The sequence below is a fragment of the Lutjanus erythropterus genome, chromosome 17 (genome assembly GCF_056507025.1).
Source record: "Lutjanus erythropterus isolate fLutEry1 chromosome 17, fLutEry1.hap2, whole genome shotgun sequence".
Taxonomy (NCBI): Eukaryota; Metazoa; Chordata; class Actinopteri; order Lutjaniformes; family Lutjanidae; genus Lutjanus; species Lutjanus erythropterus.
Window position 1 is genome coordinate 22,205,722 of NC_139333.1, and position 13,570 is coordinate 22,219,291.

A 13,570-nucleotide genomic window follows, 5' to 3' on the forward strand; every position below is an offset into this window, starting at 1 on the left:
CTGCAACACATTCTCCCTCTCTCTTCCTCCCTCTCTTAGCGCTATCAGTCCCTGCTGCTAACACCCTATTATCCACAATCAGTGTCTGTGCACTGATGTCAGTCGCTTTTCGGTCTTTCGTTCTGCTCGAGAAAAAGGAAACAGCAAATTACCCTGCGCCGATTCCCTTGAAACACCCCCGCTGCCACCGCAGCCGCCCTGATTGAGCCGCCGGCCCTGTGTTTGTGTATTTGTGATACGGAGCAATTCAATTAGCAGCCAGCTGCAGCTGCTGAGGTTAAGTGAACACAAACAGCAGGTTGTGACTGTTTAATAGGCGCTGACAGACTTTTGATTTTCAATATTTGTCACACCAGCAAACCTTGAATTAAGATGTTTGTGTGCTGGAGCGACGCTGAATATTTTAAATGTTGAAAGAGACACAATGGATGGTCCCTGAGCAGCAACAAATTCATCACTCACGCCAATATTTATCAAGACCTTCAGGAAGACGAGAGGTCTGTACTGATACCAGAAGGCTGTGACGTGGGGTTGAGCTTCTTCATGTCATCACCACAGATTTTAATTTGAAGGGATTTGTGCTTAAACTGTTTGCACAAATCTGGGATTCATCAGCATTTTCTTACCTGAATTTCTTCACACTCTGCAAACAAATTTAGAGCTGCTTCAGACCATACATATGTACAAATTATCACAGCCGGCTGTCTTAGAAACTAAATGTAGAGCATATTAAAAACACACTCATTAAAAAGGGCTTTTATAGAAGTCCTGGAAGTTTTTTTTATGCTTAATTGATCTTGTTTTATTTTCCTTGTTTAAGTGTTTTATCATAAACGATCTGTTTGAATGTGAAGCACTTTGTGTTACATTTTATGAATGTACTGTGCTAGATTATTATTATTATTATTATTAATATTGTCATTATTGGCTGGATGTCATCACTTTCACCCTCATTTCTCATTCTAATTACGGATATTTCCATTAATTGTGGTGAGTCTCTTTGCTTGGTTCTGACAGATCAGGCACTCTTTGTTCTCAACCTGTTTCCTTCTGGTCTGTTATTCTTTCCAACTTTATTGTCAAACCATTTCTTTCTCGCACAGAGACACAGTCCGTTTCGTCAGGGACACAAAATGCACCATTTTGATTATTGCAGCCCAAGAAATAATTTTTTATGAGTCGCAAAGTGTGTCTTTTCTGGCTTCCTCCTCAGACACAGGCAGCACAGCGGATAAATCAGAGAATTAAATATTCTTTCCTAAACTGTTTCACAGCTGATCTAAATACAAGCAAACACTCCTGCACAGCACAGCAACACCTGATTCTGTCTGAATGTGATGATGTGATGTTGATGCTTTTTCCATGATACTTTTCTATGTAAATGTATTTCCTTATATGGAGAAATGGGGGCGTGTCAGAATGCAGAGTGCAGACAGCGTGAGATTCCACCAGCCAGTCAGCGCACAGTGACCTGGTGTGCATGTTTCATGAATCAGATGGTTTGTTTACGTGGCAATTTATTTTCTTCACCACATCTCCAAAAGAGAGGCTGCAGTTCAAGGCTGGATTACAAAACCTCTGAAAGTTACATGAACTAATTGGATCCGTTGTCGTGAAGATAGAAGTCTTCACTTTACCAGCTGCTTTGAAGCAACAGACCAGACTTTTCTCTGTCTTGAAAGCCTGCAGCATTTATTAACTGACACATCATAACCTGAACTGTACATTTACTGCCAGATCGACAGCTTACTGCTAAGTTTAAGTTTCTGCTCCGCCATGAGCACCATCGCTCTCACTGTGCTGCGTGACGTACACACATTACACACTGCTCTTTTCTTTAAAGGAGCTACGTTACACTTAATTCACTCAGTTGGAGATCTTTTAATGAATACCTTCAGTCCAAATCTACTCCATTAAAAATTGTACACATACACATTTATTGCTACTGTTATCTGAGCACAAAGCCTGGAAGCAGGTGGAAACTGCTAGCTTGGCTCCATATGAGTGTAAGACACAAAAACAGCTGCGTGACCATTTGTTAATGTGCTTTGCTCTTTAGCAGAATGGATTGTGCAGCTGTGTGTGCTACAAGAGACCTCTGGTTTAAATCCCAGTTTACACATCTCTTGAGGTTTTGACCCTTGGCTCTTTGGGGTGAGATCTAACCAAGCTTGGACGTTACACAACGTTAAAGATGCCCTCCAGAAATGTATTAAGACATACAAATAGTCTGCTTGGAACAATAATGTGTCTACAAAGGAGGTACAAAAGAGGTCTCCTTCTACCTCACCTCATCTGAGAATCTATGAATACTCAAATTTTGCTCATTTCTTCAGTTTTCCTGTAGGACACAAGATGTCTCCTACTTCACTGTGGCACACTTCAAAGTGTGCATTTGCACTGGTGGCTTCAAGTTTCTACATCACAAGTTTGTAAACTGAACCAGGATTGGCCTTCTAACTATTTGTGATGTCACAAAGTCGCGTTTGTAGGCCCGGCTCTTTAAATTCAGACGTTCAGTGAGCGAGGCAGATGGATGTGAAAACTTCTTTCTGGTGTCAAACTCTGCACATACGTCTTTCTGTTGTCATGCAGTGAAGCTCAAACACTCAACTGGATGAACAAAAAGAAAAACATTTTTTTAGTGGAGAGGGACTTTAAAAATTGTGACTAATTAGTATTTTTCATTTCATTTTCAGTAGCAAGCCCAGAAGGAAAAAAACAAACACTGTCTCTAGATATGGACTTATACTTTTTTTTTTTCTCTGACTTGTTCAGAAGGGGAGGTTGAGGCATGTTGGTTGCAATCTGTAAGATCACCACTAGATGATGCTAAATCCTACACACTGATCATTTTAAAGTGCGCAAAACACAAAAACTAATCTAAAGGATCTCATTATCTCAGATACCAATCTGTTAGGCTGAATACTGAATTAACAAATAGCTCTTAAGGATACAATTAGACCAAAAACAATTGGAATTAGAGTGCTTTTATTAATAATTTTGAAAGATTTTATTTGGCAGGACATCATCTGTCTCAGTTCTCAAGAATGGGTGCTATATTTAAAAAATAATAATAATAAAGGAAAGAAGAAAAATAATATAATGGTAATGTACATTGACCTTTTACAATATGCTTTGTCCATACTTAATTAAATTATTATCAGTGATGAAACCTGAACATGAAAGAGAGACAAAATGCAGATGTAGATGGGTGGGGATGACTGAATAATATCTCTATGACTGTCTGCTCCTTCCACTAACACCCTCTACTCCTGCAAATCAAGTACCACCTCTCGCCTCTGCAGGGCGCCATAGTTCTGCAGGGAGGTTTATTCAGGTCAAACAGCATGCAGGATAAATGTCCATCCCTGTCTGCTCCCTGACATGATGGACAGAAATGACTTGCGTTAATGCCACTCTGACATCTGACATCAGGATGTTCCAGCTGTTATCTGCGGCTGGATGGATCTCTTCCATTCAGGAAACTGACCTAATGATTTATGATAATATCAGCCAGTCGACGCTGATGGACAGATGATGCATTAAGAGCTGCAGTAACTACAATCATCATGGTGCTGTGCATGAATGTGTGTGTGTGTGTGTGTGTGTGTGAGAGAGAGAGAGAGAGAGAACCATTTCAACTAAAATAAAAATAAAAACTAGACTTTAGAAAAAGAGAAAACTGTGAAACTATGTGTACTCAATAAAATAAAATAAAATAAAAATATACAGGATCACAATTGGAGGATATGTTAAAGTACTCGGATTCAGCAGATTGAAGTTGGGGAGGCAGTTCAGTTTCGGGCAAAAATTCAACCATAACATTTAAAAATAATGTAATTCTGGTGGTCTGAAAGAAGACTAGACTTCTGCATCTCTTCTTGGCTCCTCCTGAGCCTCTTTCCTAAAAACGTAAGTATCTGACTAACTGGGGATGAGACTCAACTATCAACTTTGCCGACTGTACCTTTAATTAACTGTGAAAATTACCACGAGGTTGCAGGCCTAGCTTAATGCATGGCTGGTTCAAGTATCACAAAGACAAAGACATGGAGACGCGGCCACCAGTCGTGCAGAATTTTGAATTTTTAAAACATTTTTATTTAGAAAAATAAATAATAACAACACAAAACATTTTGTACAAAGAAAACAAAATCAACATAAAAACCATCACTTCATAAAACATCACTTAATTAAAGCAGAAATTAATTTTCATATATATACTATATCATATTTTGTTTTGTAGTAATGCCATCATTTTAGCCATATGTCATTTTGTACATTCATTGATGGGTACTGCAGGACAAATGAGCAACAGCGTGAATGCATCGACCTGTGTTGCCTCGTTAACTAAGATTTTAAGCTTTCAATTTGAGTGTTTATCATTTAACAAACATTAAAAAAAATGACAGCACGTGTCAGATTTAATTGGACATGTGAACAGAACAGTCAGTACAATCATAGTCAATGATGCAGCAATCGTAGGAATCTCAAAGGGAACTGCAATGTACAGAAGTGGAGAGAAATAGCTTTGGAGATGTGGCGATCAATGAAGCGGCTCTGTGCGGCTGCGTGTGATGAGGTCAATGATCCCGAAACCAAACTCGTATAACAGTAAAGTCATTTAGCCGTCACCTGTAGATCTAATGGTAGACATTACAGCAAAGTATGGCATCAAAAGAAATGCAAAGTACAGTACTGAGTCTTGTTCTTCAGTGCACACACACACACACACACACTCATTCTCACGCTCACACACTCTGTTAACTGATGTACTTCGGTGTTGTGACACATTCGTGACCTGATTTGTCCGAGCTGTGGTGCTCCATGTCACCAGGAATGGAAAAATCAATGAGGGGAAACAGAACGGACTGTATCCTCTCCCGTCCGGTCGCATGTGTGGGTACATGTATCCGATTACCCAGTTTAGAAGTAACTCACCTCATATTAAAGCTGCATTAAAGCATTTTGACCACTAGAGGGCAGACAGACTGTAATGAGCAGTCAGTTTCTGCTGGCTAAAGTACAGTATGAGCAGCGATTCCACAGGCTGGTTTGAATTTGAATTAATTTGTGGTGCAGCGACGCTGTATTAGGAAGGTAATTTTTTTCTACATTTTTGCATTTTTAAATAAATGAACCATAGAAGACATTTCACCGAATCTGACCTTTCAGGAGATTTTTCCACACAGGGTGTTTTTCAAATAATAAATACAAAAATACACAAAAGAAATAGAAAATCCCAGAGGAGAAAAATGTGAAGCGGCCTGAATACTTTTCATGTTTGGGAAACACAGGTGCTAAAAATTTGCCTTTGCTGGTGCACATCAACAGCACAGAAGAACTGAGACTTGAGAAAGGGCCATATGAGAGCGAGCATCTTCTAGTTAGTGCTCATTGTGAAATAAAATGTCAAAAATATTGATATTTTCAAAATATTGAAATAAAAGCCATATGCCGAGTTTTTTTTTTAAACAAGCACTTCATCCCAACACTCTGCAGCACCCTGCCAGAACTTTTTTTGCTATGTGGAAACAGGCCCCTACACATCTAGAGGAAACAGCAACATCAGCATCGCAATGAAGTTGTTTTTCTGGCTAAATGTGGTCATTGTAGCTCTGGCTTCATCCACCAGCTCCTGCAAAAAAAAAAAAAATTGTGTCTCTTTGTTACTTTGTTCACCAGTTTCACCAGATGTTTTGACTCTCTGAGATTTTAACAACTCTTGTGGCGGGAGCTGCTCACAATTTTATCATAAGCGCCATTGTTTTAGTTTTGACCAAAAAAACAAAAAACAAACTTAAAGTGCTTTAAATCTGCATATAGATGCAAACTATGGTGTTGATTCGCAGTGGGATCGGTGGTGCCACCAGGAGTAATTTGATTTCATTTTAATGTAACAATTACTGCTTAATGCATATTTAATATAAGTATTTTTAGTCTATTCTCACATTCTCAAGTATAGTAAAAAAAAAAAAAAAAAAAAAGGAAAACAAACAATAAAAAGAATCAGGGTTGGGTATCAAGACTTGGTTCTGAGATTTGCTTAAAAAAAAAAAAAAAACAATAACAAGCTTTTAGAAAGCTTGGTCAAAGTTTGGATGCCCTGCATTTCTGTCTAAATTGTTAGTTAGGTATGCATTGATGCATAGTATGGCTCATAAACACTGTGCAAAAACAATTTCATCATTTTTTATGTCCCCAGTCATAGTGACCCTGCAGAGTCATCTAATGGTACTGCACAAAACTCAAAACGTGTTGGACGGAGGACATTCAACTGCTGCGTGACAAAGAAAGCTTTTTCACTTTTCAATTTTTGAAATAAAGAATATTTTGGGTTTCTAAAACTCAAATATTCAAGTTTGTCGTAGGAAGAAACAAAATATAACTCTGCAAAACTATAGTCTGAGTTTGAAATGAAACTCAAAACTGTAGTGAAGACAGTTGCCTTGAAATTACTGGTTTTCCCAGTTTTTTTTTCTTTTTTAAAGTTCAAACATTAAGACAAGAATCTGAATCCAGATTACTTAAAAATCTAAATGATACCCAACCCTGGACAAAGAGAACTTTTCATGTGTTTTTAAGGCTAATTTGTTGCCTCTGGCCCCGAGGTAAACCATCTCCAGACACCATGATATGTCAGAAAAAGTAAAACACATACATTCGTGCAAATACTCACACGTGTTCAAATGTACTTTCACGCTCACATACTCACACTCTGATGTGCAAAAAAACTTAAGAAGAGCATGCTCTGGCTTTGAGTTACCATAGTAAGCAAACAGCATGCTGGTACAGAGAAGTCCCACGGAGGGAAATACGGAAACACACACACACACACACACACACACACACACACACACACACACACACACACACACACAGTTGTTGTTCCAGATGTTCATGGTAATACTGTAGTCTCCAGCCTGGCAATATCAAGAGGCTCCTTGGAAACCGGGCTGTAAGTTTTGGTCAATTTGAGGTTACCATGGAAGCCAGGGGGACTGTGCAATATGGACGGGCTGGATATGGAGGTGACAATGACGGATGACGTCTTACACGCGGTCCTTGGCCCCGACTCCTCCGTCACGTTCTCCAGCTGTGCAGGCAGAGGGAAGAAGAGACAGAGGCGTTCAGGTATCGCGGCCGAGACCCGACACCTCTGATGCGAGTGGGCGGTTGGATGATTGTGTGAAAAGACAGACACGGCGAGGAATTCAAAGGAGAGGATGATGTATTATGAACTGTTGCTGTGATTCGGATCAATACAACTCTCCTCCACTTAACCTGCCAGCGCAAGACATGAAACAGTTACAGCTGATCAAAGGTATCGATTGGTTGGATTGATGAATGGCTCTCCCACAGTGCTCCTGATGGAGTGGGACTGTATCACACTGTTGACCCCTGAGATCAATGGCTCCGCAATAGAGGAGCAAAGTAAAAGACTTCCCAACTTTGGTCTTATTTTTGTAGTTTGTAATCTTCTATCACCATGTTAAAGGAACAGTTCTATAATTTGGGAAATACACTTATTTGCTTTCCAGAAGAGAGTTAAATGAGAAGATCAATACCACTTTTACATTTATTTAAGTTCCCATGAAGTCAGAATCAGTGTTTAAGTGTTTGTATCACATATATATTGCTCTGTACATCAGCTATACATCAGTATCTGGCTCAACAATAAGTTCCCTGATGGACAGATAGCTTTAGCTTGTTTGTTGCTAAATTAGCTCACTGTAAATGTTAGCTATTAGCTGCTGTTGGTGGGCAACAGGACTGGGCTCAGCAGTGAACACAGCCTCAAAGACCATCAGGGAATACAGTACCAAGGTCATGTATGGAGTTTCATAATGGAAAGATAGCTTTACTTGTTGCTAAAGTAAGTTAGCTAACTACTAACTGCTGTTAGCTTGGTTAGCAGTGACTCACCCAGCCAGAGCCACCTTGGTACTGTAGCCTGTTCCCTGCTGTCAAACTGGTCTCTGTTGGTTCACTGAGAGCTCTCAGTCTGGGAAGGGTTAGTTAATATGGTAACTGTGCTTCCTAGCGTTACATCCATGGGCTGCTTTAGCTGCAGGGGGGGTTGGGGGGAGTGTAACACATAGTGCTGTTGTCTACTACAAACGTCAATCAGTGTCTGCGGCAAGTCTCTCCCTAGATGCCATGTAGCCAACAAGCACTTTGCTAGCCATTTCATTAGAAAAAAAACATATATTAATTTTTTACAGTTTAAACAAATAAGATATAGTGCTTTAAGTAACAAGCTTTAGAGGTGGTGGGCAGATTTTGTTACCTACAGAATGAGGCAAGCTAGCTGTTTCTCTGTTTGTAGTCTTTACGCTAAGCTAAGCTAAGCTAAGCTAAGCTAAGAAGCTGTCAGCTGTAGCCTCATATTTAGTTTAAAACATAATAGTGGTATAAATTTTTCCAATCTAACTTGTTGCAAAAAAGAGAGTAAGTGTATTTTCAAACATGCCAAACTATTCCTTAAGATCTGAGAATGTAGAAAAACAGCTAAAAGAAAGTCAGACGGGGCAAGAAACAAAAACAACTTAGACAAACTTACTTGGAAGAGAAAACTAAGGAGAGCCGCACAATTATTACCAACACTGTGTGTTGTGGTTTTCCTGTGCAATGAGGGATTATTACAGACAATTCAGGTGTTCTCATTTTTTGTTTTATAGTCAAATAAAGTGGTTTGATATAAAATAATGTTTTGTTTTGTGCTCTGTTAGATTTTTGTAGTTCCCAGATCACAGCAGTCACTTTGGCAAGTAAAAATTCACAACAGCAAAAATAAGACAGCTATAATTACAAAAATGGGACCAAAGTTGTGATAAACTTTAATTATCCTTGAATGACTTACTTTTGCACATATAAATAAGTGCAGTAAAATTGAATAAGTGTTCTGTTTTTTGTTGTTTTTTTTTACAGGTAATAGCTACTTTATTATTATTGTGCATCTACAATTAACTCTTAATGATTTTTCTGTGAAAGAAAGTCTTCTTACTTTCTTTTTTTTTTCTTACTTTGGACTATACTCTGTTCACTTCTGTAGATCAGTCAGTCAATAATGTCCGTGGGGAACCGTCCACCAATCTTTACATCACTTCAGTCTTTTGTATGGACAGAGAAGGACATCCAGGACAGATAACACTATCGTTTGGTTGCAGAAACACGGGGTCTGGGTGTGAAACAATGAGCAAACAATGACAGATTGAAGCTACACTTTTGATTTTCCACAAGGTTTGATTAATATTGATGTAAGAGCGGCAGGAAATGAATGAAATGGGACAGAACGGAAAGTACCGAACAGTTGATTGGATTTACTAGAATGGCGGTTGGGGGGAAAGGGAGGGAGGACTACAGAGATATGCCAACCATTTCACATTACCTTACATTCACTGTTAACACAGCTTGTTCAGCTGCACAGTCAGTTATTTTCAGCGAGCTACTTTAAATGTGGTAGAATCATTGAGCAGTGTCACAGAATGGGTGGCATGCCCCTTTAAAAAGTCCTTTAAAAATAAATGAGTAAAACACCTGGGCAGGACAGATGGAGACGTTTAGGGCTGGAGCAGCTTTTTATTATAAACAAATCCCCTGAAAAGACCGAAACAATCAAAGAGTTTATCTCATTAGACAGATTTCCATCCACATGTGAAGCAGATTCTGACCAAATTTAGATAAAAATGTGCCCCTCAAATCTCAAATGGTAAAAAACATTTGCTTCAGATGAATGTAAAGTTTGGTTTTATTGATGAACCAACTTTTCCCAATTTTGGGGGGTTTCTTCTCTTTTTAGTACACAAATTAAGACAGTGCTTAAAAACAGGTGGATATAAACACACCCACTTATCTTCAGTAGAAACAAACTCTGATGGTTTTTGACTCTGTTCCATAGAACTCCAACATTGTCCAGAAACTATAATTCAAGTCTTCAAAAAGACAAAATGTTGCAGCGAGTGACAGTTTTCATTTTTACAATGAACATAACCAGTGTTGTTTACTCTGAAACAACTCTGCGAACAAATAACACTTTTCAATCTAATAACAGTAGTTTTGTGTTGCATGTTGCTCCCTTTCAATGGTATATTATGTGTCACACATCACACACTGGATATTCTATGTATGACCGCTTAACGGACCACCTGTGACGTAGCTTCCAGTGTCAAATCTGCACTATACTGTACGTCTTTGGTCACCAGAGTGCTTTTTCATCCCAAAGTTATGAAAATACTTCACTCTTAAATTTGTACATATTATTAACAGTTTACCGTTCGCTTTGTATATTGTGTTTATTATTGTGTTAGAGTTTTTGATCATGTCGATGTCCGTTAGCAACGCCAGCGAACCACGAACTAACATTAGGTTGCTATGATATGACTCTTTTTTGACAGTTAGTGCAGGGAAGAGCTGCCCGAAATGAAAACGGCTGACGCGCACTGCAATGTGACAGCGAGCGTCTCATGTTTGCTGCTGATTGTGTTAAATTTTGAACTCGTTCCACATATTTGTCGGCTGTTTTGAGCTGGGAGAGGGAGGGAGCCGAGCCGACACTTTTTGCAGCGCTGACACAGAGCTGTGTGCACCAGGCAGACAGACACCGGTACCGCCAGCTTAAAGGCGAGCCCTCGGGATTTCCTCCTCATAAACTTTGCCATTTTTTTTGTCATATTAACAGCCAGCTAGGCTAGCTAACTGGCTAACTTCACTATTTAAAAACACAATCAAAAATCTTAACTACACACTAATACACACTATGTACAAAGCGAAAGTAAGTAGTAAGTAATACATTTTTTATGATGAAAAATATCTTTAAATAATTTTTAATAATTTTTTACACAGCTAATAAAATATACAGAACACAAGTAAAACTCTAACATTGATGCTGGAATGGAGTTCTATGGCACAGACATATAAATCAAGCTTTTTCTACACAGCCATTAGCTGTTAGTGGGATAAATATATTCATCTTTTCATGGGATTTATTGATTTTCATGATACGAAGACACTGATGACACAACTACAGCACAGAGCAAACACAGACAGTTGATGGACTCTTACAGTAGCAGGCAGGTGACTGGTTGGCTGCAGACTGATGTCCGACATGGAGATGTCTTCAGGCTCTGTCAGAGTCTGAACAGTACGCACATAAACAACACAGCCATGTAGCGTTAGCTATAATCAAAAGATCTCTTGTACTATTTGAGCCTCCAGGTCACATTTTCACCAAAATACTGAGCGACTTGTCTCATCCTGTAGTTCACAGCTTATGCCAGAAAACAATCACATGTGCCAACAGCAATAGGATTAGACTCCGCACTGAAAATAGAGGCACATAAAATCTCATTGTTTTCTTGAAACCCATGGAATTTTAAAAAGTGGTCAAAATTCCTTCTCAAAGAAATAGTTTGACATTTTCAGTACGTTTAATCCCTTTCTTGTTGAGATACAAATGAGATGATTGATACCACTACAGCCAGCAGCCGGTTAGCTTAGCTTAGCTTTGCATGAAGACTGGAAACAAAAGGAAAACACACTCTGGCTCTGATCAAAGCGTAGACAGTAGAATAAGTATCCGAGTCTGAAAGGTGAAGCCGATATGGAAGTGCCAATACAATAAAGAGCCTTCTTTCAACAGAGCTTCACAAAACTCAGATGGAACTGTCAGACTAGACAGTGCTCAAGTTTCTGTTACTAAATTGTCTATTTCTCGCCTAAAAGGTTTTCAGAAAAATATTTTAGTGTATTCTTTAGCTGTAATACAAGACAGGTTGCAACCAGGCAGGTCACCATTACTTCCTGCTGAATGGACGAGCCAAAACCAAACACCACCCAAGTTGTAGTTCGTCACCCCTCAGCCCCAAGCTGTCAGCGCTACTGCACATGTTCTAGTTGCAAAATACCAAGATGGCGACCCCCATATTGCCAAACTCAAGGCTAAAAAAAGGACAGTCCACATATCACAATAGCTCCACCCACTTACTCTACTGTCTTTGATCCAAAGGCAATAAAATCTTCCTACCAGCACCTAACCTTAAAGCTGGCGTTTTCTCGGCATTGTGAGGTTGCCAGGCAACAAGCGGAGACTCCAGAAAGTAATCAAGCATAGTCAAAACATCAGTCCAGTACATAACCCTCATATAACCAAAACTTTTGACAGTTTTGTACTTTTCTAATAAGAAGTTACATGTTAATTAGTGAGCTTTAAAAGTTCTGGTATACAGATTGTGTAACTTACGTACAAAGCCAGGCTAGCTGTTCCCTCTACTTTCAGGTCTTAATGCTAAGCTAAGCTAACCGGCATCTGCCTGTAGCTTCATATTTAGTATTTAGACATGAGAGTGGTATCGGTTGTCTCATCTAACTCTCTGCAAGAAAGATAATGAGCATTTCTGTGAAAAAAAGAAAAAGAAAAGAAAAACTGTAAATTATAACACCACTTATTGCCCCAGAGCACCAGTTCTATTTTTCACTAGCAATCAGGAGCGCAGATCGCTATATTGAGATCAGTGGGGGTGGTTTCACTGTTAAATAGCAGGTGGCTTGACACATCACGACTTTTCCTCATATAAATTCAGTGATATTTCTCATGTAAGTTGCCAAAAACACTACCTCCTGCCACATTATGATTGTTTGTTCTTATAACAGAGCTGTGTGAGGTAAAGTGAGGGACATTTCTCTTTTATTTTGAAAACCTGAAGGATCTGTTGTTGTCAGACTGAATGTTGAGCAGAGAAATAACTGAGATTCATTCCTTCAGAGATATTTACAGCAGTTTTAGTGCCACTTGTTGTTTTGTCTGGTGTTTTTAGAAATATGTTGAATCAAAATTGGTTGCAAAAGCTACAAATGCCACATATTTGGTATCAAATTACAGAAAAAAATGTGACAAAATGGACAAAAAATGAATTATGGAAAAGTAAACAGTATACTAATCAGAGAGTATATTTTTGAACAATTGGTTTAAAATGACAGTTTGCAAGAGTACAAGTGGGCAAACAGTGATTACAGACAAAAGTAAAAGTGTGTATCCTCTGCTCTGTGCAGAGATGGAGGCAGATGGAGGTCAGAGGCTCCTAGACAATCAGCCATCTTCCACTGCCAACAAGTGCAGTACTTTGAAACATGGGGCAGCATCGTGCAAGCTGTGGATTAAGACTGAAACACCCAGATTATTGGATTAGTCTTTGGACCCTCTGTAATGGAGTCCTCAGTGAACCTGACCTGCATGGCAGCGCGCCTCTATGTGTGTGTGTGTGTTTGCATGTGTGCGTACATGTGGGTTACTTGTGTTTTTTCTCCGAACTACGGTGATTACAGAGAGACGGAAATGCTCCATATATTGGATGCCCCACATAAAGTGACCTGTCACTTTCCAATAGCATGATGCTTAGAAATGTTCCAAACATTTTCCAAGAAGCACAGATCAGATAAAAAATGTTTTGCAATTAAAATTAAAGCAAATATTAATGTAGGTTTTTATATCCTTTTTATGTCTATTAGGGGATGAAAGTGCTCAGCCATAACGCTATACTCTGTCAATTATCCCCAGAAGTCCTGAGTC

At 39.1% G+C, this 13,570-nt stretch overlaps 1 protein-coding gene across 2 annotated transcripts in view; it reads right to left on the reverse strand.

Moving 5' to 3' along the window:
- Positions 1 to 5,513: 5,513 nt before the first annotated feature.
- Positions 5,514 to 13,570, reverse strand: part of opn4b (opsin 4b) — a 39,633-nt gene continuing 31,576 nt past the window's right edge. Inside the window, exons 10-11 of one of the 2 annotated variants that reach the window (XM_084740402.1) lie at positions 11,068 to 11,139; positions 5,514 to 7,099 (exon numbers count right to left, since the gene is read on the reverse strand). In XM_084740402.1, coding sequence (XP_084596528.1) covers positions 6,902 to 7,099; positions 11,068 to 11,139 — 270 coding nt within the window. In that variant the 3' untranslated portion in view covers positions 5,514 to 6,901. The remainder of the gene's footprint in view (positions 7,100 to 11,067; positions 11,140 to 13,570) is intronic. The other variant, XM_084740404.1, reaches the window with a different exon arrangement.